The 27768-nt window shown below is 45.6% G+C and overlaps 1 protein-coding gene across 2 annotated transcripts in view; it reads left to right on the top strand.

Annotated features, from left to right (window-relative positions):
- TDP1 (tyrosyl-DNA phosphodiesterase 1) overlaps positions 1-27768 on the top strand; it is a 57192-nt gene that overhangs the window by 19520 nt on the left and 9904 nt on the right. Inside the window, exons 7-15 of one of the 2 annotated variants that reach the window (XM_073638213.1) lie at positions 207-299; positions 3289-3459; positions 4226-4304; positions 4419-4604; positions 4704-4752; positions 4987-5053; positions 5431-5538; positions 18079-18181; positions 25235-25349. In XM_073638213.1, the coding sequence (XP_073494314.1) occupies positions 207-299; positions 3289-3459; positions 4226-4304; positions 4419-4604; positions 4704-4752; positions 4987-5053; positions 5431-5538; positions 18079-18181; positions 25235-25349 (971 nt within the window). The remainder of the gene's footprint in view (positions 1-206; positions 300-3288; positions 3460-4225; positions 4305-4418; positions 4605-4703; positions 4753-4986; positions 5054-5430; positions 5539-18078; positions 18182-25234; positions 25350-27768) is intronic. The other variant, XR_012247304.1, reaches the window with a different exon arrangement.

The following is a 27768-nucleotide window of genomic DNA, read 5'->3' as shown; positions in this document are numbered from 1 at the left end:
ATAAATAAGCAGCAGAGGTCCCCTTTTTTGTGGTGATGGTCAGCAGGGCTCCGCTCACAGAGGATTGTCTACACTGGACACATTGTAACAAACCCTCAGCAGTGCTCTCGCTCTGTATTTTGTGAAACCTTAGAGGGGTTGTTCAACGTCTCTTCAGAATCATGAAATGTATTCGGGATAATTGAATGTTTCTCATCTCTTTAAAGGAAAATGATGCTGCTCTTATACGAGGAAGGTCTGCGAGTCGTCATCCACACGAGTAACCTCATCCGTGACGACTGGCACCAGAAGACCCAGGGGTAAGAACAACCCGAAATCCCTGATCCCAGCGGCATCTAATAATCCGACATACTGATAATCTGACATCTCATAATCCAGACAAATTGATAATCTGACATTTTATAATCCAAATATACTGTTAATCTGACATCCAGTAATCTGGCTACAGATCGGTGAAGAAGAGGAAGATATAAGGTGTGTGTCTCATGTCTGACCACATGTCATTATAATATATCGGTGGGGTTCTCACCAGGGGGCCGAGGCTGACAACCTCACACACAACGTACAGGCAGTTTGTCAGCAGTGATGGATGAGGAGCTGCTGTGTAGTATCAGGAGCAGCGTGCATCTGACATTACACCAGAGCGTCGGTTACATCTTGTGTCCTCCTCGCCTCCCGCTATTGTCCTCTCTGCAGGTTACATCTGAAAGCTTTTTCCTCTCATGTCTTCAGCCTCCGCACTCAGCATCTTCACAAGCATCAATCACGTCTGCCTCTTTCTTCCTTTTGTCTCCGGCGTCCTGGTGACCGAGCGCCACAACGTGATATTACATCTTCCTGCCATTGTATTATGTCCTGCCACTCCGCAGCGGGGTAATGCAGTGTACGGTGGGGGCAGGCAAACATTGGGGTATCCGAGAGGTTATAGATGTCACCGCTGATCTCTGGTGATGGATAGGCGGCATTCTCAGTGATGTCACCGCTGATCTCTGGTGATGGATAGGCGGCATTCTCAGTGATGTCACCGCTGATCTCTGGTGATGGATAGGCGGCATTCTCAGTGATGTCACCTCTGATCTCTGGTGATGGATAGGCAGCATTCTCAGTGATGTCACCTCTGATCTCTGGTGAGGGATAGGCGTCATTCTCAGTGATGTCACCGCTGATCTCTGGTGATGGATAGGCGGCATTCTCAGTGATGTCACCGCTGATCTCTGGTGATGGATAGGCGGCATTCTCAGTGATGTCACCTCTGATCTCTGGTGAGGGATAGGCGTCATTCTCAGTGATGTCACCGCTGATCTCTAGTGATGGATAGGCGGCATTCTCAGTGATGTCACTGCTGATCTCTAGTGATGGATAGGCGGCATTGTCAGTGATGTCACTGCTGATCTCTAGTGATGGATAGGCGGCATTCTCAGTGATTTCACCGCTGATCTCTGGTGATGGATAGGCGGCATTCTCAGTGATGTCACCGCTGATCTCTAGTGATGGATAGGCGGCATTGTCAGTGATGTCACTGCTGATCTCTAGTGATGGATAGGCGGCATTCTCAGTGATTTCACCGCTGATCTCTGGTGATGGATAGGCGGCATTCTCAGTGATGTCACTGCTGATCTCTAGTGATGGATAGGCGGCATTCTCAGTGATGTCACCGCTGATCTCTAGTGATGGATAGGCGGCATTGTCAGTGATGTCACTGCTGATCTCTGGTGATGGATAGGCGGCATTCTCAGTGATGTCACCGCTGATCTCTGGTGATGGATAGGCGGCATTCTCAGTGATGTCACTGCTGATCTCTAGTGATGGATAGGCGGCATTCTCAGTGATGTCACCGCTGATCTCTAGTGATGGATAGGCGGCATTCTCAGTGATGTCACCGCTGATCTCTGGTGATGGATAGGCGGCATTCTCAGTGATGTCACTGCTGATCTCTAGTGATGGATAGGCGGCATTCTCAGTGATGTCTCCGCTGATCTCTGGTGATGGATAGGCGGCATTCTCAGTGATGTCTCCGCTGATCTCTAGTGATGGATAGGCGGCATTCTCAGTGATGTCACCGCTGATCTCTGGTGATGGATAGGCGGCATTCTCAGTGATGTCACTGCTGATCTCTAGTGATGGATAGGCGGCATTCTCAGTGATGTCACCGCTGATCTCTGGTGATGGATAGGCGGCATTCTCAGTGATGTCACTGCTGATCTCTGGTGATGGATAGGCGGCATTCTCAGTGATGTCACCTCTGATCTCTAGTGATGGATAGGCGGCATTCTCAGTGATGTCACCGCTGATCTCTAGTGATGGATAGGCGGCATTCTCAGTGATGTCACCGCTGATCTCTGGTGATGGATAGGCGGCATTCTCAGTGATGTCACCGCTGATCTCTAGTGATGGATAGGCGGCATTCTCAGTGATGTCACCGCTGATCTCTGGTGATGGATAGGCGGCATTCTCAGTGATGTCACCGCTGATCTCTAGTGATGGATAGGCGGCATTCTCAGTGATGTCACCACTGATCTCTGGTGATGGATAGGCGGCATTCTCAGTGATGTCACCGCTGATCTCTGGTGATGGATAGGCGGCATTCTCAGTGATGTCACCGCTGATCTCTGGTGATGGATAGGCGGCATTCTCAGTGATGTCACCGCTGATCTCTGGTGATGGATAGGCGGCATTCTCAGTGATGTCACCGCTGATCTCTGGTGATGGATAGGCGGCATTCACAGTTACTGGACATCCGCTTTAATTTAAACTCTACTGAAATTGAAGTAGTTTCCAATCTAATTTTCTATTCACTCCCTCTCTTCATTTCTCTGCTCGCTTTTAATGAATGATCACCTTTTTGTATTGTAAGCGGCTCACACAGCTGATGATTTTGTTACAGTGTGTCAGTGAAGACAATCCTCTGTGAGCTGATCGCTGTGGCAGCACAAATCTATCCTGTTCTGAACCCTGGGATTGTCGCCTATGCTGATACATTGTAACAAACACATCAGTTGTAAGATCTGGTTTAGTTGTCGACGTCGAGATATAACGAAATGTTCCTCTTCTTCACTGACAGCAAGCAGAGATGTTAGAGCTGGTGCGGGATTGCCAGATATTGTATGTTAGATGGTGGCAGATCTTTCCGTTATCCGGTGGTGCAGATCTTTCCGTTATCCGATGGTGCAGCCCTGGTTAGGTGATACAGGCCGGCTTCTCTCCACATTTGCAGTGTATGTCTTCCCCCCCCCCCACGGACTGTCCATCACTTTGCACTTCATTACCTTCTTTCTTCCTCCGCCCCAGGATTTGGCTGAGTCCTCTGTACCCCAGACTGCCGGAAGGATCCTCCTCATTAGCCGGGGAATCAAGAACCAACTTCAGGTCGGACTTGGTGGCTTATCTGTCCTCGTACAACTCTCCGAGCCTCAAGGAATGGATCGATATCATTAAGCAGCACGATCTATCCGAGACCAGGTCTGTATATAGGGGGGCAGGACTGGTATATTGTCTGCAGGTAGCAAACACAAAAACCGGGGACCCGGCTGCACCTTGTCCGTGACCAGGCTGATGTCCTTACACTGAAAAAAACAGCATGGTAATCCTCAAATACTATGCGTCATGTGGGTCACTTACCATGGCTGGTTTCATCCCAAAAATAGTGCTACCCCTGTCCACAGGTTATACCTGGAATTGCATCTGAAGCTCATTAATTTATTGAACTCATGGAAACATGTGGCGCTGTTTCTGGAAAGAAGGCAGACATTTTTTTTAATTTTGGACATCCCCTTTAAATTTTGTATAAAGTACAGGGCTTGGTTCTGTTTTGGGCACTGTATCCACAATTTTTGCACTTCAGTCTGCAAGAAAAGTACACTAAGAGGCGCCAAATTACCAAATTTATTGAAACGCGCTCTTCTTAATGAATTTGTGCATTTTTTTCTGCCACCTTGCGACAACACGGGGAAACGAACTCCAGACAGGGGGCGGCGGGTGTTACTGTTGAAATTTACGCCACTTTTTCAGCATAAGTTATAATGGATTTGTGAACCATGCTTGGCCCCATCCTGATTACATAGGTAGGGATGCAATTTATTGTTTTTAGCCCTTTATCAGCACTTTTTTCCTGTTTACAAAGTTGCTGGGTGAATATCGACAGTTTATAGATCTTTTCCCAGAATTCTGGTAACTGTCTGGTGAACCTGCACCAATGTGTTTTTATTCTGGCGATTGTCTATTACAGGGTGTATTTGGTCGGATCGACACCCGGGAGGTACCAAGGAAATGATAAAGAAAAATGGGGACACTTCCGTGTAAGAAAGGTACGTGGTCTCTATACATGGGTCTTTAGTCACCACATGTGGTGTGATCAGACCCTTCTGTAGGACAATTACGGGACTCTGCACGACTTCATTATTTATTTCTCTCCTTTGTAGATTTTAAGGGAGAAGTGCAGCCCCGTCGCTGGCAGGGAATCCTGGCCTGTGATTGGCCAGTTTTCCAGCATAGGCTCAATGGGGGCCGATCAAAGCAAGTGGCTGCATTCTGAATTCAGTGAGAGTATGAAGACCCTGGGCAAAGGGGTGAAAACTCTGCCACATTCAGAAAACCCCCTGCAACTGGTAAAGTATTCTACTCCAGAGCTGCACTCGCTATTCTGCTGGTGGAGACGCTTTGTACTTTGCAGGAATGTTTTTTGATGGTTGTGCCTTTCCTTGCAGATCTACCCGTCTGTGGATAACGTTCGGACCAGTCTGGAAGGATATCCTGGTGAGTGGTGAAGACGCTGGTGCTTTACTCCAAACAATGACGGCAGGTTGTTGCACCTGCTGAGGACGGCGTCTCCTACGTGGCCACACTCAGTGATTGTTCCCCCATTCTCTGGGCTGGGTTTTGGCTTCACCCCTGTGACCATTATCGTTACTCCCCTGCGTCACGTAGCGCCTCATTTCCAGGCGGATACTTCTGTTCTCTGCTTCATGTTCTCCTGGTTTTGTCTTACAGCTGGCGGCTCTCTGCCCTATGGTATCCAGACCGCACAGAAGCAGCCCTGGCTTCACACCTATTTCCAGTAGGTAGCGCTGTACTAGTCATTAAATTATTTTTTGGGTGTGTTAAACTAAAAATTAGAACTCTTGTAGTTTTTTGCTGTGGCCACTGGGATATTTAAGAATCCTATTTCCTGTCTATTGTAGTGACGCATCTAATGAGCATGTGCAAATGTCATTGTGTAGGGAGGAGGAGTGGGTGAGCTGCAACATGGTCTACTTTGGTGGATCCTTTGTCAACTGTGTATAAAGGTGTTATCAATCATTGTAATCATGGCTCTGATGATAAGGAGTCTGTTGAAAACACTTCCTGAAAGAGCAGGAAATATGAAACCGTCTCAGACTGTAATCCGTGGATAATACTGAATTCTCACACTGATCCTGTTCCTTTTTATTACAGCAAATGGAAGGCGGAAACTTCAGGCCGCAGCAGAGCCATGCCGCACATCAAGACTTACATGCGGGCATCGCCGGGCTGCCAGGAGCTGGCGTGGTTCCTAGTGACGAGGTAGAAAGCTGTGATTATATAATGTGATACAACCTCATTAGTCACCTACTCCATCCTCACAGATCTGGTGCAGATTATGCAATGGATGTCACCTGCAGTCCTATGTAACACCTCAGATAAGACAGTAATTGAGCACAGATGAAATACTAGATGTTACCTGCAGTCTTATGTAACACCACAGATAACACAGTGATAACTCTCTGAGTACAGATAATGTAGTAGATGTCACCTGCAGTCCTATGTAACACCACAGATAACACAGTGATAACTCTCTGAGTACAGATAATGTAGTAGATGTCACCTGCAGTCCTATGTAACACCACAGATAACACAGTGATAACTCTCTGAGTACAGATAATGTAGTAGATGTCACCTGCAGTCCTATGTAACACCACAGATAACACAGTGATAACTCTCTGAGTACAGATAATGTAGTAGATGTCATCTGCAGTCCTATGTAACATCACAGATAACACAGTGATAACTCTCTGAGTACAGATAATGTAGTAGATGTCACCTGCAGTCCTATGTAACATCACAGATAACAGTGATAACTCTCTGAGTACAGATAATGTAGTAGATGTCCTCTGCAGTCCTATGTAACACCACAGATAACACAGTGATAACTCTCTGAGTACAGATAATGTAGTAGATGTCACCTGCAGTCCTATGTAACATCACAGATAACACAGTGATAACTCTCTGAGTACAGATAATGTAGTAGATGTCCTCTACAGTCCTATGTAACACCACAGATAACACAGTGATAACTCTCTGAGTACAGATAATGTAGTAGATGTCCTCTGCAGTCCTATGTAACACCACAGATAACAGTGATAACTCTCTGAGTACAGATAATGTAGTAGATGTCACCTGCAGTCCTATGTAACACCACAGATAACACAGTGATAACTCTCTGAGTACAGATAATGTAGCAGATGTCACCTGCAGTCCTATGTAACACCACAGATAACACAGTGATAGCTCTCTGAGTACAGATAATGTAGTAGATGTCACCTGCAGTCCTATGTAACACCACAGATAACACAGTGATCACTCTCTGAGTACAGATAATGTAGCAGATGTCACCTGCAGTCCTATGTAACACCACAGATAACAGTGATAACTCTGTGAGTACAGATAATGTAGTAGATGTCACCTGCAGTCCTATGTAACACCACAGATAACACAGTGATAACTCTCTGAGTACAGATAATGTAGTAGATGTCACCTGCAGTCCTATGTAACATCACAGATAACACAGTGATAACTCTCTGAGTACAGATAATGTAGTAGATGTCCTCTGCAGTCCTATGTAACACCACAGATAACACAGTGATAACTCTCTGAGTACAGATAATGTAGTAGATGTCACCTGCAGTCCTATGTAACATCACAGATAACACAGTGATAACTCTCTGAGTACAGATAATGTAGTAGATGTCACCTGCAGTCCTATGTAACACCACAGATAACACAGTGATAACTCTCTGAGTACAGATAATGTAGTAGATGTCACCTGCAGTCCTATGTAACATCACAGATAACACAGTGATAACTCTCTGAGTACAGATAATGTAGTAGATGTCCTCTGCAGTCCTATGTAACACCACAGATAACACAGTGATAACTCTCTGAGTACAGATAATGTAGTAGATGTCCTCTGCAGTCCTATGTAACACCACAGATAACACAGTGATAACTCTTTGAGTACAGGTAATGTAGCAGATGTCACCTGCAGTCCTATGTAACACCACAGATAACACAGTGATCATTCCCTTCCTTTTTTTTTTTAATCAGATAAATTTTTATTAAACATAAAACTTGGAACAGATATTACATGACAATACTCTTTTTACAATATTACAGTAAGTCCCCCCTCCCCCCAACCCATGGAGACCTTTCTTTCTCTTTATTTCTTTCCTTTCCTTTTCTTCCCTACTTTACTCCTTTTCTTTCCTTCCCCTACTCCCTTTCCTTCTCTCCTCCTTTTCTTGATCATTCCCTTCCATTACTCCAGAAGTCCTGTGGTCAGGCATGTGTTGTAGTAATGGAATCCTGACAGCTGCTCAATCACTTGCCCTTCCTGCGGCGACTCCTCGGGTTGTCGGCCGGTATTGGTCGCCGTCCTTGTGTTCGCAGCTCCCATTGTCCTGACACAAAGCGTCTCCGTGGATCTATACCGCCTGTTATGTAAGCTGCGCGCTGAGAACAATGCCGGCTCTGCTGTACTCAGGAAGGGATTTATTTATTTATTGTTTGTTTGTTTCACTTTCTAAATAAATAGAAGAAAAATAATAAATGGCGCCACCGAATGCTGCCAATAATTCCTGCACCTGCCGATTATCCGAGCTTGGTCACACTTTGCTGCCCCATATACTGCTATGTAACGCAGCTTTCCTGGCACAGGCCCTTAAAGCGCCGGTGACCGAGTGACTATAAAAGCAGCTCTCCATAGTCTCCAAAATGGCCTAATATAGGATCTGGCTCGGGGTTCGAACTGTTGGAAAAATACTGGGGAAGTTTCAGTAGCAATTTGATGGTTTGCATGTAGAAATGTTTTTTGTGTGTTGCTGCTCCTTTAAGCAGCAGCACGAGGTCCTGTGTACACGAAGGCGTCAGCCGCTGTCAGCTGGAGTGCGGCTCAGCGGTACTCGTGTATGTGAAGAGTTCAGAGCAGCGAGCGGCACTCTTATCCCAAGTTTCCATAGCGATGGCAGCGAGATTTCCCGCAGTCTTTTATAAAAGCTTTTCATTATGGTTTTTCTTTTTTTAATTGTAAAGAGTAACAAAAAAAATTCAAAACATCATCATCCTGCAAATAGACGGAGCGTGCCGCCATTCACCATCAGGCAGGGGGGTCCCACTGGGATGAGGTTGCTAGGAGTCCATGACCGAGGGTGGTTTATAATGCTATGCGGTTTGCATGTTGACAAGCAGTGGGTGGGCGCCGCTTATCTGCGGAGGCTTGTTTTCTAGGAATTGCACTTCACAAGTAAATCTGTATAAACAGTACACTACATTACTTATCCTGCACTTATACTCTAGAGCTGCACTCACTATTCTGCTGGTGCAGTCACTGTGTACATATATTACAGTACTGATCCTGAGTTACATCCTGTATTATACTCCAGAGCTGCACTCACTATTCTGCTGATGCAGTCACTGTGTACATACATTATATTACTGATCCTGAGTTATATCCTGTATTATACCCCAGAGCTGCACTCACTATTCTGCTGGTGCAGTCACTGTGTACATACATTACATTACTGATCCGGAGTTACCTCCTGTATTATACTCCAGAGCTGCACTCACTATTCTGCTGGTGCAATCACTGTGTACATACATTACATTACTGATCCTGAGTTACATCATGTATTATACTCCAGAGCTGCACTCACTATTCTGCTGGTGCAGTCACTGTGTACATACATTACATTACTGATCCTGAGTTACATCCTGTATTATACTCCAGAGCTGCACTCACTATTCTGCTGGTGCAGTCACTGTGTTCATACATTACAATACTGATCCTGAGTTACCTCCTGTATTATACTCCAGAGCTGCACTCACTATTCTGCTGGTGCAGTCACTGTGTACATACATTACATTACTGATCCTCAGTTACATCCTGTATTATACTCCAGAGCTGCACTCACTATTCTGCTGGTGCAGTCACTGTGTACATACATTACATTACTGATCCTGAGTTATATCCTGTATTATACTCCAGAGCTGCGCTCACTATTCTGCTGGTGCAGTCACTGTGTACATACATTACATTACTGATCCTGAGTTACATCCTGTCTTATACTCCAGAGCTGCGCTCACTATTCTGCTGGTGCAGTCACTGAGTACATACATTACTGATCCTGAGTTATATCCTGTATTATACTCCAGAGCTGCGCTCACTATTCTGCTGGTGCAGACACTGTGTACATACATTACATTACTGATCCTGAGTTACCTCCTGTCTTATACTCCAGAGCTGCGCTCACTATTCTGCTGGTGTAATCACTGTGTACATACATTACTGATCCTGAGTTACCTCCTGTATTATACTCCAGAGCTGCACTCACTATTCTGCTGGTGCAGTCACTGTGTACATACATTACATTACTGATCCCGAGTTACCTCCTGTATTATCCTCCAGAGCTGCACTCACTATTCTGCTGGTGCAGTCACTGTGTACATACATTACATTACTTCTCCTGAGTTACATCCTGTATTATACTCCAGAGCTGCACTCACTATTCTGCTGGTGCAGTCACAGTGTACATACATTACATTACTGATCCTGAGTTACATCCTGTATTATACTCCAGAGCTGCACTCACTATTCTGCTGGTGGAGTCACTGTGTACATACATTACATTACTGATCCCGAGTTACCTCCTGTATTATCCTCCAGAGCTGCACTCACTATTCTGCTGGTGCAGTCACTGTGTACATACATTACATTACTGATCCTGAGTTACATCCTGTATTATACTCCAGAGCTGCACTCACTATTCTGCTGGTGCAGTCACTGTGTACATACATTCCATTACTGCTCCTGAGTTACCTCCTGTCTTATACTCCAGAGCTGCGCTCACATGGTGGTTATAATTCCAGGTCCCGGGTTTGTTGGCAGCTTGCGGAGCAGTTCTGCAGTGACTGTAGTTTGTCCCTTTTAGTGCGGCTTTTCCTGTGTGGAGAGATACAATACTTTGGGTCTCTAAGCAACAAGCAGCTGATTACATTGAGTCGCCAGCATCAGCTCCGACCTCGGGGGGGGGGGTGTATCGGAGCTGTGGCGGCTTCTGTGGGGCCTTTGTCAGTGGCTGGTTCATGTCTGTTCTCATCTTCCCCCTCTTTCCCCCACTGATGTCACACCAAACACTTCATGATGTCATCCATGCACAGTATCTCCTCTTACATTGTCACCCAGCTTTTACAGAATCCGATATAAAGCGGGTGAAATAAGTATTGAACACCTCACCAATTTTGTAAGTAAATCTATTTCTAAAGGTGCTATTGACATAAAATTTTCACCAGACGTTGTTAACAACCCATACGGTTAAGCACAATGTAGGAAAGACTAAGTGCAACACGAAGGGATAAGGGGAAGGGAACCCAGACACTAGGGAGAGGGGGAGTGGAGACCCCTAGGCTGATCTAATATCACCCTGTCTCCCTATATTGGTTCCTCACCAATCGCCGAACAGGAACCTAGACCCTGTATTTCCCTAGAGCTAGTCCCTAGATAAGGGGAGGGTGAGCACTGGTCAGTCCACACTATAAACTAAAGACAACATGGGAGGCAAACACAGGGGAAAAAACTTAGCTTGAGCAGACTTCAGAGAGATTACACCAAACGTCCTCCAAAGCACCAGAGAGGAAGTAAGCAGACTACAATAGCTCCAAGCCTTCAAAATGGAACATGTGAATATCACCGGCACCTCCCTGTAGCAAACTGAAAGTATTTAAACACCCAGGCCAAAGTGTTAATCAGAGCAGGAGGGAGATAGCCGCTGGGTCCTTAAGTAAGACAGATTTAACAAGGCGTCTGTAATGCCAAACAAAGTGATCTTCTGCTGCCAGCTGCATAGTGACTATTACATCTGACACACCCGTGGCACATCCAATCCACACAGGAAAGAAATTACTGTAGATGTCCATAAATTATGTGTAATAATGAGAAATGACCCAGGGAAAAGTATTGATCACATTACTGAAATTTATTTAGTACTTCATACAAAAGCCTTTGTTGTTAATGAAGCTTCAAGGCGCCTCCTGTATGGAGAAACTAGTCGCAGGCATTTCTCAGCTGTGATTTTCTCCCATTCTTCCACACTAACCCTCTTCACATCCTGAAGCTTCCGTGGCTCCTTCTATGAACTCTGAGCTTTAGTTCCTTCCATACATTTTCTATAGGATTCAGGTCCGATGATCGGCTCGGCCATTTTAGCTGCTTTATTTTCTGTCTCTGAAACCCTTGGCCGTGTATTTGGGATCATTGTTTTGCTGAAGTGTCCACCACTGATGTTTTTGGGGTGATATGCAGTGTCTTTTGGCCTCCAACCATAGTGTGTATTATGGCATCCAAAGAGTTCAATTTTGGTCTCATCTGACCCGACTCTATTCTCCCAATATTTCACAGGCTTGTCTAAATGTTGTTGAGCAAATTGTAAACGCACGTGATCATGCTTTTTGTTCAGCAATGGAGTCTTACTTGGTTAGCGTGCATGGAGGCCGTGGAGGTTGCTTGGTTAGCGTGCATAGAGGCTGTGGAGGTTGCTTGGTGAGTGTGCGTAGAGGCCGTGGAGGTTGCTTGGTGAGCGTGCATGGAGGCCATGGAGGTTGCTTGGTTAGCGTGCATGGAGGCCGTGGAGGTTGCTTGGTTAGCGTGCATAGAGGCCGTGGAGGTTGCTTGGTGAGCGTGCGTACAGGCCGTGGAGGTTGCTTGGTGAGCGTGCGTACAGGCCGTGGAGGTTGCTTGGTGAGCGTGCGTACAGGCCGTGGAGGTTGCTTGGTGAGCGTGCGTACAGGCCGTGGAGGTTGCTTGGTGAGCGTGCGTACAGGCCGTGGAGGTTGCTTGGTGAGCGTGCGTACAGGCCGTGGAGGTTGCTTGGTGAGCGTGCATAGAGGCCGTGGAGGTTGCTTGGTGAGCGTGCATAGAGGCCGTGGAGGTTGCTTGGTGAGCGTGCGTACAGGCCGTGGAGGTTGCTTGGTGAGCGTGCATAGAGGCCGTGGAGGTTGCTTGGTGAGCGTGCATAGAGGCCGTGGAGGTTGCTTGGTGAGCGTGCGTACAGGCCGTGGAGGTTGCTTGGTGAGCGTGCATAGAGGCCGTGGAGGTTGCTTGGTGAGCGTGCGTACAGGCCGTGGAGGTTGTTGCTTGGTGAGCGTGCGTACAGGCCGTGGAGGTTGCTTGGTGAGCGTGCATAGAGGCCGTGGAGGTTGCTTGGTGAGCGTGCGTACAGGCCGTGGAGGTTGCTTGGTGAGCGTGCATAGAGGCCGTGGAGGTTGTTGCTTGGTGAGCGTGCGTACAGGCCGTGGAGGTTGCTTGGTGAGCGTGCATAGAGGCCGTGGAGGTTGTTGCTTGGTGAGCGTGCGTACAGGCCGTGGAGGTTGCTTGGTGAGCGTGCGTACAGGCCGTGGAGGTTGCTTGGTGAGCGTGCATAGAGGCCGTGGAGGTTGCTTTGTTAGCGTGCATAGAGGCCGTGGAGGTTGCTTGGTGAGCGTGCGTACAGGCCGTGGAGGTTGCTTGGTGAGCGTGCGTACAGGCCGTGGAGGTTGCTTGGTGAGCGTGCGTACAGGCCGTGGAGGTTGCTTGGTGAGCGTGCGTACAGGCCCTGGAGGTTGCTTGGTGAGCGTGCGTACAGGCCGTGGAGGTTGCTTTGTTAATGTGCATAGAGGCCGTGGAGGTTGCTTGGTGAGCGTGCATAGAGGCCGTGGAGGTTGCTTGGTGAGCGTGCATAGAGGCCGTGGAGGTTGCTTTGTTAATGTGCATAGAGGCCGTGGAGGTTGCTTGGTGAGCGTGCATAGAGGCCGTGGAGGTTGCTTGGTGAGCGTGCGTACAGGCCGTGGAGGTTGCTTGGTGAGCGTGCGTACAGGCCGTGGAGGTTGCTTGGTGAGCGTGCATAGAGGCCGTGGAGGTTGCTTGGGGAGCGTGCGTACAGGCCGTGGAGGTTGCTTGGTGAGCGTGCGTACAGGCCGTGGAGGTTGCTTGGTGAGCGTGCGTACAGGCCGTGGAGGTTGCTTGGTGAGCGTGCGTACAGGCCGTGGAGGTTGCTTGGTGAGCGTGCGTACAGGCCGTGGAGGTTGCGTGTATTACTTATAGTTTTCTTTGATACAATTGTACCTGCTGATTCCAGGTCTTTCTGTCGCTCTCCACAGATGTTCCTTGGCTCTTGGACAACTTTTCTGATAATTGTTTTCACTCCTCTGTCTGAAATCTTTTAAGGAGCGCTTGGTTTTGGCCGGTTTATGGTGAAATCCTGCGGGGAGCACCTGCTCATGTCCGGTTTATGGTGAAATTATGTTCTTTCCACTTCAGGATTATGACCCCAGCAGCGCTTACTGGAACCTTCAGTAGTTTAGAAATTCTTCTGTTACCAATGCCATCAGGATGTTTTACAACAATAAGGATGTGACGGTCGTGAGACAGCTCACTGGTTTTGCCCATCAAGAGATGTTTCTTGTGTGGTCCCTTGGTAATGAGACACCTTTTTATTGGCTGTCAGTTGAACTAGCTGATATTATATGTCACTAAGTGGCAGGATTGCTCTCTAATTAGAGGACTTTCCAGGGTTTTTTGCTCCTCTTTTTCTTCATCTGATCAATACTTTTTCCCGATGTCATATCATAGAATCCTAGAATGTTCTCGTTGGAGCGGGCCTCCAGGGTCCTCGTGTCTAACCCCCGGCTCAATGCAGGAGTCACTAAACCCTCTCAGACAGATGTCTGTCCAGCCTCTGTGTGAAGACGTCCATTGAAGGAGAACTCACCACCTCTCGTGGCCGCCTGTTCCACTCATTGATCATCTCACTGTCAAAAAGTGTCTTCTAATATCTAATCTGTATCCTCTCCCTTAGTTTCATCCCATTGCTTCTAGTCTTTCTATGTGCAAATGAGAATAAAGCTGATCCCTCCACAGTGTGACGGCCCTTCAGATATTTGTTGACAGTTATTAAGTCTCCTCTCAGTCTTCTTTTTTGCAGCTAAACATTCCCAGCTCCTCTAACCGTTTGATAATTTCTCACTATTACACATAATTTATGGACATCTACGGTGATCTCTTTGCCTGTGTGGATTGGATGGGTTGTTACCGACATCCGGGGAGAATTTCATGTAAATAGCGCCTTTAGGAATAGATTAACTTAGAAAATTGGTGATGTCCTCAATACTTGTTTCACCCACTGTATACACAGTGAACTGTATTGTGTTGCTATGGCAACAGCCATCTATTTGTGAGTTATAACATTCCATGTCTTGAAGTCCTTGAGGCGCGAGGAATCATGTATCACGGTAACGAGGCGTGATTGCGACTTCTCCGATCGTTTACCGAAATGCGATGACGAGCGCAACTCCCTCCCCCGACGCTCTCCCGTCACTCGCTGCATGCATTTGAGCCGGAGGACTCATTCCTCGCCGGCGCGTTTCGTCTTTGCGCTGATAACAAGGCTTGATACAATTGTGGGGGCTTCTGTTAGTCTTTTTTTTTTGGGGGGGGGGTCTACAAATTCCGTTTCTGGGTTTTATGTGAATAACAATGTTACTGTTGTTTGCATAGAAGTAATCTCACTTTCCGCTCCTCGCCAATTTCAAGACCTCTGCTTGCAGTCAGTGACTGTAAACACTTTGTAAATAAAGGGGCTCAATTCCTGACTTAAAGGAGACGTCCATAAAATAACACGAATCACTGTCCACATCATAGGTGATAATTGTAGGATCTCTGGGGGTTTGCCCAATGGGACCATCACTCATCATGAGCATGGGTGTCCCAAAGTGAGTATGTGCTGACACTTCTCCAGGCACGTGTTATAGATGGTGGTCGCTTGCTATGACCCCATTCATACAGCGCAGTTTTAGACCACGTTATCAGGATCTGCGGAGGTGCCAGCAGTCAAAGTGAGGGATTGTACATTTATGGTCCAGCCCTTTAACACTTCTCACAACTGAGGGTTTGTTACAATTGTATCCTGTGTAGACAAATGAATCTCTCCATAGTTTGCAATGTATCAGTCTTCAGTCACAGTATTTCCTACACTGGATGCAATTGTAACAATCCCTCAGCTGTGAGTAGTGTTAGGTTTTTAGACTGATGTAATCGAGGGCTCCCATCCAATTTGTGGTGCTTTTCGATTATTTGGGTCCTGATGTCGGCTCTGAAGGGTCAATCTGCATCTGATCGGTCTAATCATGGCAGCAGATAGCGGTGTAGTGCGCAGACCCTGCCGGGGCCGCTGCATCGTTCTCAGCCGCTGATACGCAGGGGTCTATCAAAGGACATCCGCTGGAAAATGCAGATTATCTGGGAACGCAGACTCTGCACCCCGGGGCTATTCTCAGCCTGAGCTGGCGCAGTGGGGCCGCTGCTGGGAACGTGACTTCTACACTGATTTATCTGGAACGAGAGTCAACGCGTTTCATGCCGTTGCATTGTGCTTGACAGGTTGTCATGTTGTGCATTGACCGCGTCTAATGCGAGTGACCTTTCAGCTCTAGAACAATGCAGAGGGGATGTGGATACACGGGGGTGGGGGGGCCGTGACATCACCAGTCATTGATCAGAGGGGCACCGTACTCTGCGCAGGCTGCCCTGCACCTTCCACTATGCAGCACCGCGCCGCAGCTCTGCTTTACCACTCTCCTGTACAGATCCCGGTCTACTGCCCTAGTCACATCCAGAGCTGCAGCACCACAGCTCTGCTTGACCACTCTCCTGTACAGATCCCGGTCTACTGGCCTAATCACATCCAGAGCTGCAGCACCGTGCCGCATCTCTGCTATACCAATCTACTGTACAGATCCCGGTCTACTGCCATAGTCACATCCAGAGCTGCAGCACCGCGCCGCAGCTCTGCTTTACCACTCTCTTGTACCGATCCCGGTCTACTGCCATAGTCACATCCAGAGCTGCAGCACCACAGCTCTGCTTGACCACTCTACTGTACAGATCCCGGTCTACTGGCCTAATCACATCCAGAGCTGCAGCACCACACCACAGCTCTGCTTTACCACTCTACTGTACAGATCCCGGTCTACTGCCATAGTCACATCCAGAGCTGCAGCACCACAGCTCTGCTTTACCACTCTACTGTACAGATCCCGGTCTACTGCCATAGTCACATCCAGAGCTGCAGCACCACAGCTCTGCTTTACCACTCTACTGTACAGATCCCGGTCTACTGCCATAGTCACATCCAGAGCTGCAGCACCACAGCTCTGCTTTACCACTCTACTGTACAGATCCCTGTCTACTGCCATAGTCACATCCAGAGCTGCAGCACCACAGCTCTGCTTTACCACTCTACTGTACAGATCCCGGTCTACTGCCATAGTCACATCCAGAGCTGCAGCACCACAGCTCTGCTTTACCACTCTACTGTACAGATCCCTGTCTACTGCCCTAGTCACATCCAGAGCTGCAGCACCGCACCACAGCTCTGCTTTACCACTCTACTGTACAGATCCCGGTCTACTGGCCTAATCACATCCAGAGCTGCAGCACCGTGCCGCAACTCTGCTATACCAATCTACTGTACAGATCCAGGCCTATTGCCCTAGTCACATCCAGAGCTGCTGATGAAATTCCTCAGGCTTTAAGAGCAGAATCAGTGCTCACACTGTGCACAGGACACCGGCACCTTTGTGATTGCAGCTCTGGATGATGTTTTTTTTTATTAATTTTTAGGCAACCTCTGAGTAGAGGGTGTGACGACACAGCTTCTAATCTTAATTATCCAGACGTCTAAATTCGTTAGGCCAGGAGAAATGCACTATTATCTTTGTGTTGACTTTTGAATTTGTGTTTTTCTTTGGTCGGTCAAGAAGGACAGACTAGTATGTCTATAAACCTGACATTTGAATTGATATTTACTGCAAATTATTGTATGGAGGACAGCGACTCGGGGTTGGGGAACAATGATGTTTGTTAATATGCTAATCACATATTGTACAAGGCCAGCTGGTTTGTTCATTTACAGAGCTGGGGGATACAAACTATGGAAATTGATTAAATGCTAAAACAATGAGACATGAGCCCTGCACCTTGCCCCCTGGCCTGTGAATGATGACCTGAGCCACAGATGTAAATATAAAAAGGATTTCTATCATGCTGCAAAGAGAATCAGAGACACTCTTCAGGACAGTAGTTTGGCAGCATGGCTCCATCCAGAGAGACACAGATTTGGATTCTACAGGATGCCAACCTAAAGGAACACTGCCCTGGCTGGAAGGATACAGATCTGCTCCACTGACCATCACTAACCCTATGGAGATATTTGGGGAAACCAGGATAGTGACCCTCCGGTCACCTGGTCCCACGAATATGTTCTGAGACGCCAGGTTGGGACCATTTTTGGTCGCCTGGTCCCATGGAGACGTTTGAGAAAGCCAGGAATGGGACGCTCCGGTCACTTGGTCCCATGGATATGTTCGGAGAAGCCAGGGTGGAACCCTCGGGTCTCCTGGCCTTGTTCCTCAATGGACTGTCAGCTTCTTAAGCTTGCCCCTACCTCCTATCTGTGGGGGTCCAGCCAAAGCGGGGGGCCACTGGTTGAGGTAGTTGGCCCTGGTAGTCCCAAAGTCGCAGCTGTTCTATCCCAGGTGGGCCAGCGGAAGGTTCATACTGTGTAATTTTTCACCATCTTGGGTATTTGCTGGGACTCTTCTATGTGTTATTGTCTGTTTGGTGGTTCAATAAAGTATTGCCACCCTGTGTTACCCTCACCCTGTGTTGTCTGGGTAGTACTATGCCCAAGGAAGACCCCGGGTCTTCACAGAGAGTTTGTGAAGTTCTCATTTTGACAGTATTTTTTTGTTTTTTCCCAGTGCAAACCTTTCCAAAGCAGCGTGGGGGTCTCTGGAGAAGAACGGAAGCCAGCTGTTTATCCGCTCCTATGAACTGGGGGTCTTATTCCTGCCATCTGCTTTTGTGAGTTTATAACTGGAGCAGCTAATGTCTATGTTGTTATCTAACCCATGTGGATCGGAGCGCTGCTCAGGAGGCAAAGAAGTCACTAAGACAGCAGATCATATCATGCAAATGTGATGTCACCGCTGATCTCTGGTGATGGATAGGCGGCATTCTCAGTGATGTCACCGCTGATCTCTGGTGATGGATAGGCGGCATTCTCAGTGATGTCACCGCTGATCTCTGGTGATGGATAGGCGGCATTCTCAGTGATGTCACCGCTGATCTCTGGTGATGAATAGGCGGCATTCTCAGTGATGTCACCGCTGATCTCTGGTGATGGATAGGCGGCATTCTCAGTGATGTCACCGCTGATCTCTGGTGATGAATAGGCGGCATTCTCAGTGATGTCACCGCTGATCTCTGGTGATGAATAGGCGGCATTCTCAGTGATGTCACCGCTGATCTCTGGTGATGGATAGGTGGCATTCTCAGTGATGTCACTGCTGATCTCTAGTGATGGATAGGCGGCATTCTCAGTGATGTCACTGCTGATCTCTAGTGATGGATAGGTGGCATTCTCAGTGATGTCACCTCTGATCTCTAGTGATGGATAGGCGGCATTCTCAGTGATGTCACTGCTGATCTCTGGTGATGGATAGGCGGCATTCTCAGTGATGTCACCGCTGATCTCTAGTGATGGATAGGCGGCATTCTCAGTGATGTCACCGCTGATCTCTAGTGATGGATAGGCGGCATTCTCAGTGATGTCACTGCTGATCTCTAGTGATGGATACGAGGCATTCTCAGTGATGTCACCGCTGATCTCTGGTGATGGATAGGCGGCATTCTCAGTGATGTCACCGCTGATCTCTGGTGATGGATAGGCGGCATTCTCAGTGATGTCACCGCTGATCTCTAGTGATGGATAGGCGGCATTCTCAGTGATGTCACCGCTGATCTCTAGTGATGGATAGGCGGCATTCTCAGTGATGTCACCGCTGATCTCTAGTGATGGATAGGCGGCATTCTCAGTGATGTCACCGCTGATCTCTGGTGATGGATAGGCGGCATTCTCAGTGATGTCACCGCTGATCTTTTTTTGCACCGTCTAATACCGTTCATAATGACCTCGCTGGGATATGTCGGGTCCGATGTTCTGGATGAGGCCTCTGCACTCTCCACGTCGTGTCTTCGTCTTCTGTATGTGATGCAGCGTTCTTTGGGGAGCTGCTGGTTTTATTGCCATTTTTGCTGTTCTGGCCTCGGGGTCATTCCCTAATATCTATTTCAGACTATATGATTGCAGGAGACGTTGGCGCTGACTTCACCTTTCTCGGTGCGGCCCCGTATAGTCGGGCATGTAGTGTTACATGCACTGTGTGCGTCGTATCCATCTGCAAGGTCACGATGGGTTGCAGCCTGCCAGGTATCATTACCTGTCTGACTGTGTAATCGCTCCTGTCCTCGATAAATGCCTCCTGCGAGCCGTTACTTACAGCATCTGCTGTGGCTGCATTATTCACTCAGCGTCTGTATACAGGTGAATTACAGGCTCATACTAAGAAAATTACACTATGTGATATCTTAATACCCTGTAATTCTGCATTAACTGCTATTTCTACCTCTGCTGTATGAATACACAGTGCGGTAAGGCAGAACTCCTGCCTGGTTAATGGGGCGCAGATTTCTCTCCTGTGAACGGATATGAGAACAGCTACAAGGCTTTATATCTGGTTATGCAGATGCTGCTTGTATTTTCTGGTCCCTCCAGCAGGGGGTGTAAGGGATGAAAACAGCGGAGCTTCCTATGGTTACCCTGAGTGCAGAGCGATGGATAATGGGAACGCAAGTGTCCGACCGCCCGAGAACACGAGACCGAGAGAAAGGAACCCAGGGACTTCATATAAGATTATATCTACAGTTATACTTACCATTGTACAATACTATGAGTAATATAATACTGCTCCTTATGTACAAGAATATAACTACTATAATACTGCTCCTATGTACAAGAATATAACTACTATAATACTGCCCCCATGTACAAGAATATACCTACTATAATACTGCTCCTATGTACAAGAATATAACTACTATAATACTGCCCCCTATGTACAAGAATATAAGTACTATAATACTGCCCGTATGTACAAGAATATAACTACTATAATACTGTCCCTATGTACAAGAATATAACTACTATAATACTGCCCCCTATATACAAGAATATAACTACTATAAAACTGCCCCCTATATACAAGAATATAACTACTATAATACTGCTCCTATGTACAAGAATATAACTACTATAATACTGTCCCTATGTACAAGAATATAACTACTATAATACTGTCCCTATGTACAAGAATATAACTACTATAATACTGCCCCCTATGTACAAGAATATAACTATTATAATACTGCTCCTATGTACAAGAATATAACTACTATAATACTGCCCCTATGTACAAGAATATAACTACTATAATACTGCCCCCTATATACAAGAATATAACTACTATAAAACTGCCCCCTATATACAAGAATATAACTACTATAATACTGCTCCTATGTACAAGAATATAACTACTATAATACTGCCCCTATGTACAAGAATATAACTACTATAATACTGCCCTCTATATACAAGAATATAACTACTATAAAACTGCCCCCTATATACAAGAATATAACTACTATAATACTGCCCCCTATGTACAAGAATATAACTACTATAATACTGCTCCTATGTACAAGAATATAACTACTATAATACTGCTCCCTATGTACAAGAATATCACTACTATAATACTGCTCCTATGTACAAGAATATAACTACTATAATACTGCTCCCTATGTACAAGAATATAACTACTATAATACTGCTCCCTATGTACAAGAATATAACTACTATAATACTGCCCCCTATGTACAAGAATATAACTACTATAATACTGTCCCTATGTACAAGAATATAACTACTATAATACTGTCCCTATGTACAAGAATATAACTACTATAATACTGTCCCTATGTACAAGAATATAACTACTATAATACTGCCCCCTATGTACAAGAATATAGCTATTATAATACTGCCCCTATGTACAAGAATATAACTACTATAATACTGCTCCTATATACAAGAATATAACTACTATAATACTGCCCCTATGTACAGGAATATAACTACTATAATACTGCTCCTATATACAAGAATATAACTACTATAATACTGCCCCTATGTACAAGGATATAACTACTATAATACTGCTCCTATATACAAGAATATAACTACTATAATACTGCCCCTATGTACAGGAATATAACTACTATAATACTGCCCCTATGTACAGGAATATAACTACTATAATACTGCCCCCTATGTACAAGAATATAACTACTATAATACTGCCCCCTATGTACAAGAATATAACTACTATAATACTGCTCCCTATGTACAAGAATATAACTACTATAATACTGCTCCTATATACAAGAATATAACTACTATAATACTGCCCCTATGTACAGGAATATAACTACTATAATACTGCCCCCTATGTACAAGAATATAACTACTATAATACTGCCCCCTATGTACAAGAATATAACTACTATAATACTGCTCCCTATGTACAAGAATATAACTACTATAATACTGCCCCTATGTACAAGAATATAACTACTATAATACTGCTCCCTATGTACAAGAATATAACTACTATAATACTGCCCCCTATATACAAGAATATAACTACTGTAAAACTGCCCCCTATATACAAGAATATAACTACTATAAAACTGCCCCCTATATACAAGAATATAACTACTATAATACTGCTCCCTATGTACAAGAATATCACTACTATAATACTGCCCCCTATGTACAAGAATATAACTACTATAAAACTGCTCCCTATGTACAAGAATATAACTACTATAATACTGCCTCCTATGTACAAGAATATAACTACTATAATACTGCCTCCTATGTACAAGAATATAACTACTATAATACTGCTCCCTATGTACAAGAATATCACTACTATAATACTGCTCCCTATGTACAAGAATATAACTACTATAATACTGCTCCTATGTACAAGAATATAACTACTATAATACTGCTCCCTATGTACAAGAATATAACTACTATAATACTGCTCCTATATACAAGAATATAACTACTATAATACTGCTCCTATGTACAGGAATATAACTACTATAATACTGCTCCCTATGTACAAGAATATAACTACTATAATACTGCCCCTATGTACAAGAATATAACTACTATAATACTGCTCCCTATGTACAGGAATATAACTACTATAATACTGCTCCCTATGTACAAGAATATCACTACTATAATACTGCTCCCTATGTACAAGAATATCACTACTATAATACTGCTCCCTATGTACAAGAATATAACTACTATAATACTGCTCCCTATGTACAAGAATATAACTACTATAATACTGCTCCCTATGTACAAGAATATAACTACTATAATACTGCTCCCTATGTACAAGAATATCACTACTATAATACTGCTCCCTATGTTCAAGAATATAACTATTATAATACTGCCCCTATGTACAAGAATATAACTACTATAATACTGCTCCCTATGTACAGGAATATAACTACTATAATACTGCTCCCTATGTACAAGAATATCACTACTATAATACTGCTCCCTATGTACAAGAATATCACTACTATAATACTGCTCCCTATGTACAAGAATATCACTACTATAATACTGCTCCCTATGTACAAGAATATAACTACTATAATACTGCTCCCTATGTACAAGAATATAACTACTATAATACTGCTCCTATGTACAAGAATATAACTACTATAATACTGCTCCCTATGTACAAGAATATAACTACTATAATACTGCTCCCTATGTACAAGAATATAACTACTATAATACTGCTCCCTATGTACAAGAATATAACTACTATAATACTGCTCCTATGTACAAGAATATAACTACTATAATACTGCTCCCTATGTACAAGAATATAACTACTATAATACTGCTCCCTATGTACAAGAATATAACTACTATAATACTGCTCCCTATGTACAAGAATATAACTACTATAATACTGCTCCCTATGTACAAGAATATAACTACTATAATACTGCCCCCTATGTACAAGAATATAACTACTATAATACTGCTCCTATGTACAAGAATATATCTACTATAATACTGCCCCCTATATACAAGAATATAACTACTATAATACTGCCCCCTATGTACAAGAATATAACTACTATAATACTGCTCCTATGTACAAGAATATATCTACTATAATACTGCCCCCTATATACAAGAATATAACTACTATAATACTGCCCCCTATGTACAAGAATATAACTACTATAATACTGCCCCCTATGTACAAGAATATAACTACTATAATACTGCCCCTATGTACAAGAATATAACTACTGTAATACTGCTCCCTATGTACAAGAATATAACTGCTATAATACTGCTCCCTATGTACAAGAATATAACTACTATAATACTGCCCCCTATGTACAAGAATATAACTACTATAATACTGCTCCTATGTACAAGAATATATCTACTATAATACTGCCCCCTATATACAAGAATATAACTACTATAATACTGCTCCCTATGTACAAGAATATAACTACTATAATACTGCCCCCTATGTACAAGAATATAACTACTATAATACTGCCCCTATGTACAAGAATATATCTACTATAATACTGCCCCCTATATACAAGAATATAACTACTATAATAGTGCCCCCCCTATGTACAAGAATATAACTGCTATAATACTGCCTTAGTGGCTGATAACATTGAGCAGTAGACCTTTTTTACACATGAAATAGGGGTGCAGATTTGGGGTGTGGGGTCCCCTCTGTGTTCCTGTGCTCTCTTGTCAGACATATTGGAGCGGAGCTGCGCCCCTCTCCTTGTGATCGCCGCTCGGTGACGCCGGCTTCTGATATCCTCGCTTTATATTCTGCGTTTGTATTGTGCAGTGGGATAATGTCGTCTCTGGCAGAGATCAGTGAACGCCCGAAGCCGCCCTGACAAATCCATTCCCAGGAGTCCGTAGCTACAAGGCTCCTCGCAGCGATCCTCCTACTATCCCTCTGTGCCGCCATCTCCGTGCAGCGCTCTGCCCTGCGTCACTGCAGATCCGTCAGATCTTGGGAGATGTCTCGTACGTGGCACCGGCTCCCAGCTGTGGGCAGGACCGGACCTGTCTGTTTGCCGCCTCTGACTGCACGGGAGAATGTTTCCGTTCACTGACAGCAATCCAGTCTGAAAAACCTTGAGAATATGAAATGCCACGTTACAATTGCAGAAGTCTCATTCTTGATTGAAGTAATCGGTCCTAATTTATTCATTGTCATCTTGGCGAAATACACGGCAACGTTTATATTTTTGCGCACTTTTTCCAAAATCTCTGCTTGCTGCCTATAAATTGTAACAAATGTAGTTTGGCCTGAAAGCTGGACTATGGGGGCAGGAGAGAGATTACTTCTGTTGCTTTAAGAAGCCCTCAGCAGGATTAGGCCGGGACGGGTTTACAATCTGCTTCCATTTACTGACATCAAGCAGAGATCTTAACCAGGAGCACAAAGATATTTTCTAGTTCTCCCCTTTTTGTTTTTGCTGATCCTCATAGAAGTGAGCAGGGCGTTAGATGGACACTGCTCACCTCAACTCTCCAAGTATCAGAGGGTGTTGGTGGTCCTTATCAGTGGTCTTTGTGGGACCCTCGCTGGTCATAACTTCTAATCTGCAGTGTAAAGAAAGGAAAATGCATTCAGGAGGGTATAAGATTCATCCTCACACATAACGTCTTCTGCTCTGATTCTCATGTACAGACGGACCACGGATTCACCGACGCCATGGTTTATTTCTCATTTGATAACGTCTCATCGGCTCCTCTGATATTAGACGTCACTTTACGTTTCTTGCTTCTTTATCTTCTCCTTCCTGATTGATTGTCTTAAAAGGATTCCTGAAATCCTCTGTTCTTCTGTGCAGGACCTCCCGAGTGGGACCTTCCAGGTGAGGCTGAATATCTTCTCCAATAAGGAACATTCTGCAGGAACGTTCCCGGTTCCCTTCGATTTACCCCCTGAGCATTACGCTGGAAAAGGTGAGTGTTACATGATGTGTACTGGAGCCTCCGATCGGGCAAGTTTTAGGGGGTCCCGTGTCATGTGACCTGTGTGCCCTGCATGTGTAGAAGGACCTCAGGTGCTGACACCAAGTATCTGCCAGGGGCTGTTGGTTCAGGATTAAAATGGTTACAGCAGACATTAATGAATTTGTCACGGGACCCCCATTTTGCTCAAGTCTGGGACCCCCACCTGTCACACCTGTGATATGGCTTTCCATTATTGCTGCATCTACTACTTAAAACACCCAGTCTGCCCCATCAATAGGCTTTTTTTCAACAGCTGAGGGTTTGTTGCAATGTGTCATTGAGCCAAACACACCCTGTTTTGCTATAATGTATCAGTCGTGAGTAGTGTTGAGCATTCCAATACTGAAATATCGGGTATCGGCCGATATTCGCGGTATCGGAATTCCGATACTTAATTCCGATACTTTTACAATATCGAATACCGGAATCGGAAGTTCCCATAATGCCTGAGCTCTGCAGTGTCTGTGAAGGATGACAAGTTGGATGGCAGCGTGATCCAGCCTGTCATCAGAATGCCATCCCAGCGGGGGAGAATTCTCCTGATTGTTTAAAAGCCGGCGGCTTTTAAACAATCACGCAGCCCCATACTGCTTCCCCGCAGCCTCCCACCCTGATCCTCCGCTCCCTTCGCCACCTCCCATCCCAATCGTAAATTAGGACCGGGCGGGGAGCGCAGCACCAAGGAGCGAAGGACCCGGGCGGGGAAGCCGGCAGTGAAAAGACTTCACCGCCGGCTTTCCCGTTCTGTGCTGCGCTTTCCCGCCGGTTATTTCAAATGAACAGCTGAGGTATCAGGTGATGCCGATCAGCTGTTCATTTGAAGTCGCTGCGGTGCCCTCAGAGGGTTCATGTGAGTTCATGCTTGACTGCATTGCATGAACTCACATGAACTTTCCCACAGCCGCACAGGTCAGCCTCACCTCCCAGACCATCAGACCGGTCATGATTAGTGTGTGTGCGGGTGTGTGTGCGATGTCTGCGTGTGTGTGCGCGGTGTCTGTGCGATGTTTGTGCGGGTGTGCGCGGTGTCTGTGCGTGCAGGCAGACATAGGCCGATGTGACACTACTACTCCCATCGGCCTATGTCTGTCCCCGGTCCACTCGTGCTAGCAGGATCAGCTCGATGGGAGCAGTAGTTCCCATCAGCCTGATCCTGCTATTTAAATTGCCCTACTGTGTCCCCAATAAATTTTAAATACATGTCATTGGTGGCCAGTGGTTACCTACAATAAATTAGTTCATACATTACCTGTCCCCGCCGATCGCCACCTAAAATAAAGTAAAAAATAAAAAACTACACCTATACTCACCTAGACACCTAATTCCCCGAAGCCATCGATCTCCTGTAATAAAATATAAAATAATAAACCACAACCTTATCCTTACCCCTCCGGAGTAGTCCACGAGTGTCCCACGAAGATCTCCAGTTCAGAGCAGCCACATAGAATGTGACCGCTCTGAACCGCTGCCGCCGCTAGAATGACGGGGCCGTAAGGGTTCGCCGGAGTTCAGGCAGCGCTGCTCCGGTTAGCTCCTTTACGGCCCTGCTGTATCGTGAGAAATTCCCACGGTACAGCACTGCTGTAAAGGAGGTCTCCGGAGCTGCGCTGCCTGAATGCACTCCGGTGACCTCAGTCAGGGGCTCCCGCTGCCGGGAGCGGACGTGTTCCCGGCAGCGTGAGCTTACAGCAGCCATGCACAGCTGTCACCATCTCCAGATGTGACAGCTATGCATGGGAGATCAGCGCAGGAACGTGGACAGGTAACAATTTTTTTTTAGTAAACTAAGAATTAAATAAAATTGTGTGTTTTATTTCAAATAAATTATTTTTTTCTGGGTGTAGTGTGTGTTTTCTTTTTAACACTTTGTAGGTTAGTAATGGGGGTGTCTTATAGACGCCCATCATTACTAACCTGGGCTTCATGGCAGCTGGTGCTGACATGAACCCCACCACTATTACCCCCTGCCACCGCACCAGGGCAGCGTGGAAGAGCGAGGCTAAGTGCCGGAATTGGCGCATCCTATGGATGCGCCATTTCTGGGGCGGCTGACGGCTGGTGTTTCTAGCCTGGGAGGGGGCCAATATTCATGGCACCCTTTCTGGGCTATTAATATCAGCCCCCAGCTGTCTGCCTAGCCTTTGCTAGCTATTAAAATAGGGGGAACCCCACGTCATTTTTTTGGGGGGGGTCCCCCATTTTAATAGCTAGTAAAGGCTAGGTATTCAGCTGGGGGCTGATATTAGTAGCCTGGGAAGCTCCGTGGGTTTTACCCCCTTCCCAGGCTTCAAACATCTGCCCCAGCCGTCTGCTTAACCTCCGCTAGAGACTAAAATTATGGGGGATCCCACGCCATTTTTTTTTTTAA

Source organism: Phyllobates terribilis, unplaced genomic scaffold (assembly GCF_046119375.1).
Source record: "Phyllobates terribilis strain yellow unplaced genomic scaffold, ASM4611937v1 Scaffold_7__3_contigs__length_470593459, whole genome shotgun sequence".
Lineage (NCBI taxonomy): Eukaryota > Metazoa > Chordata > Amphibia > Anura > Dendrobatidae > Phyllobates > Phyllobates terribilis.
This window is presented reverse-complemented; position numbering and strand designations above follow the sequence as displayed.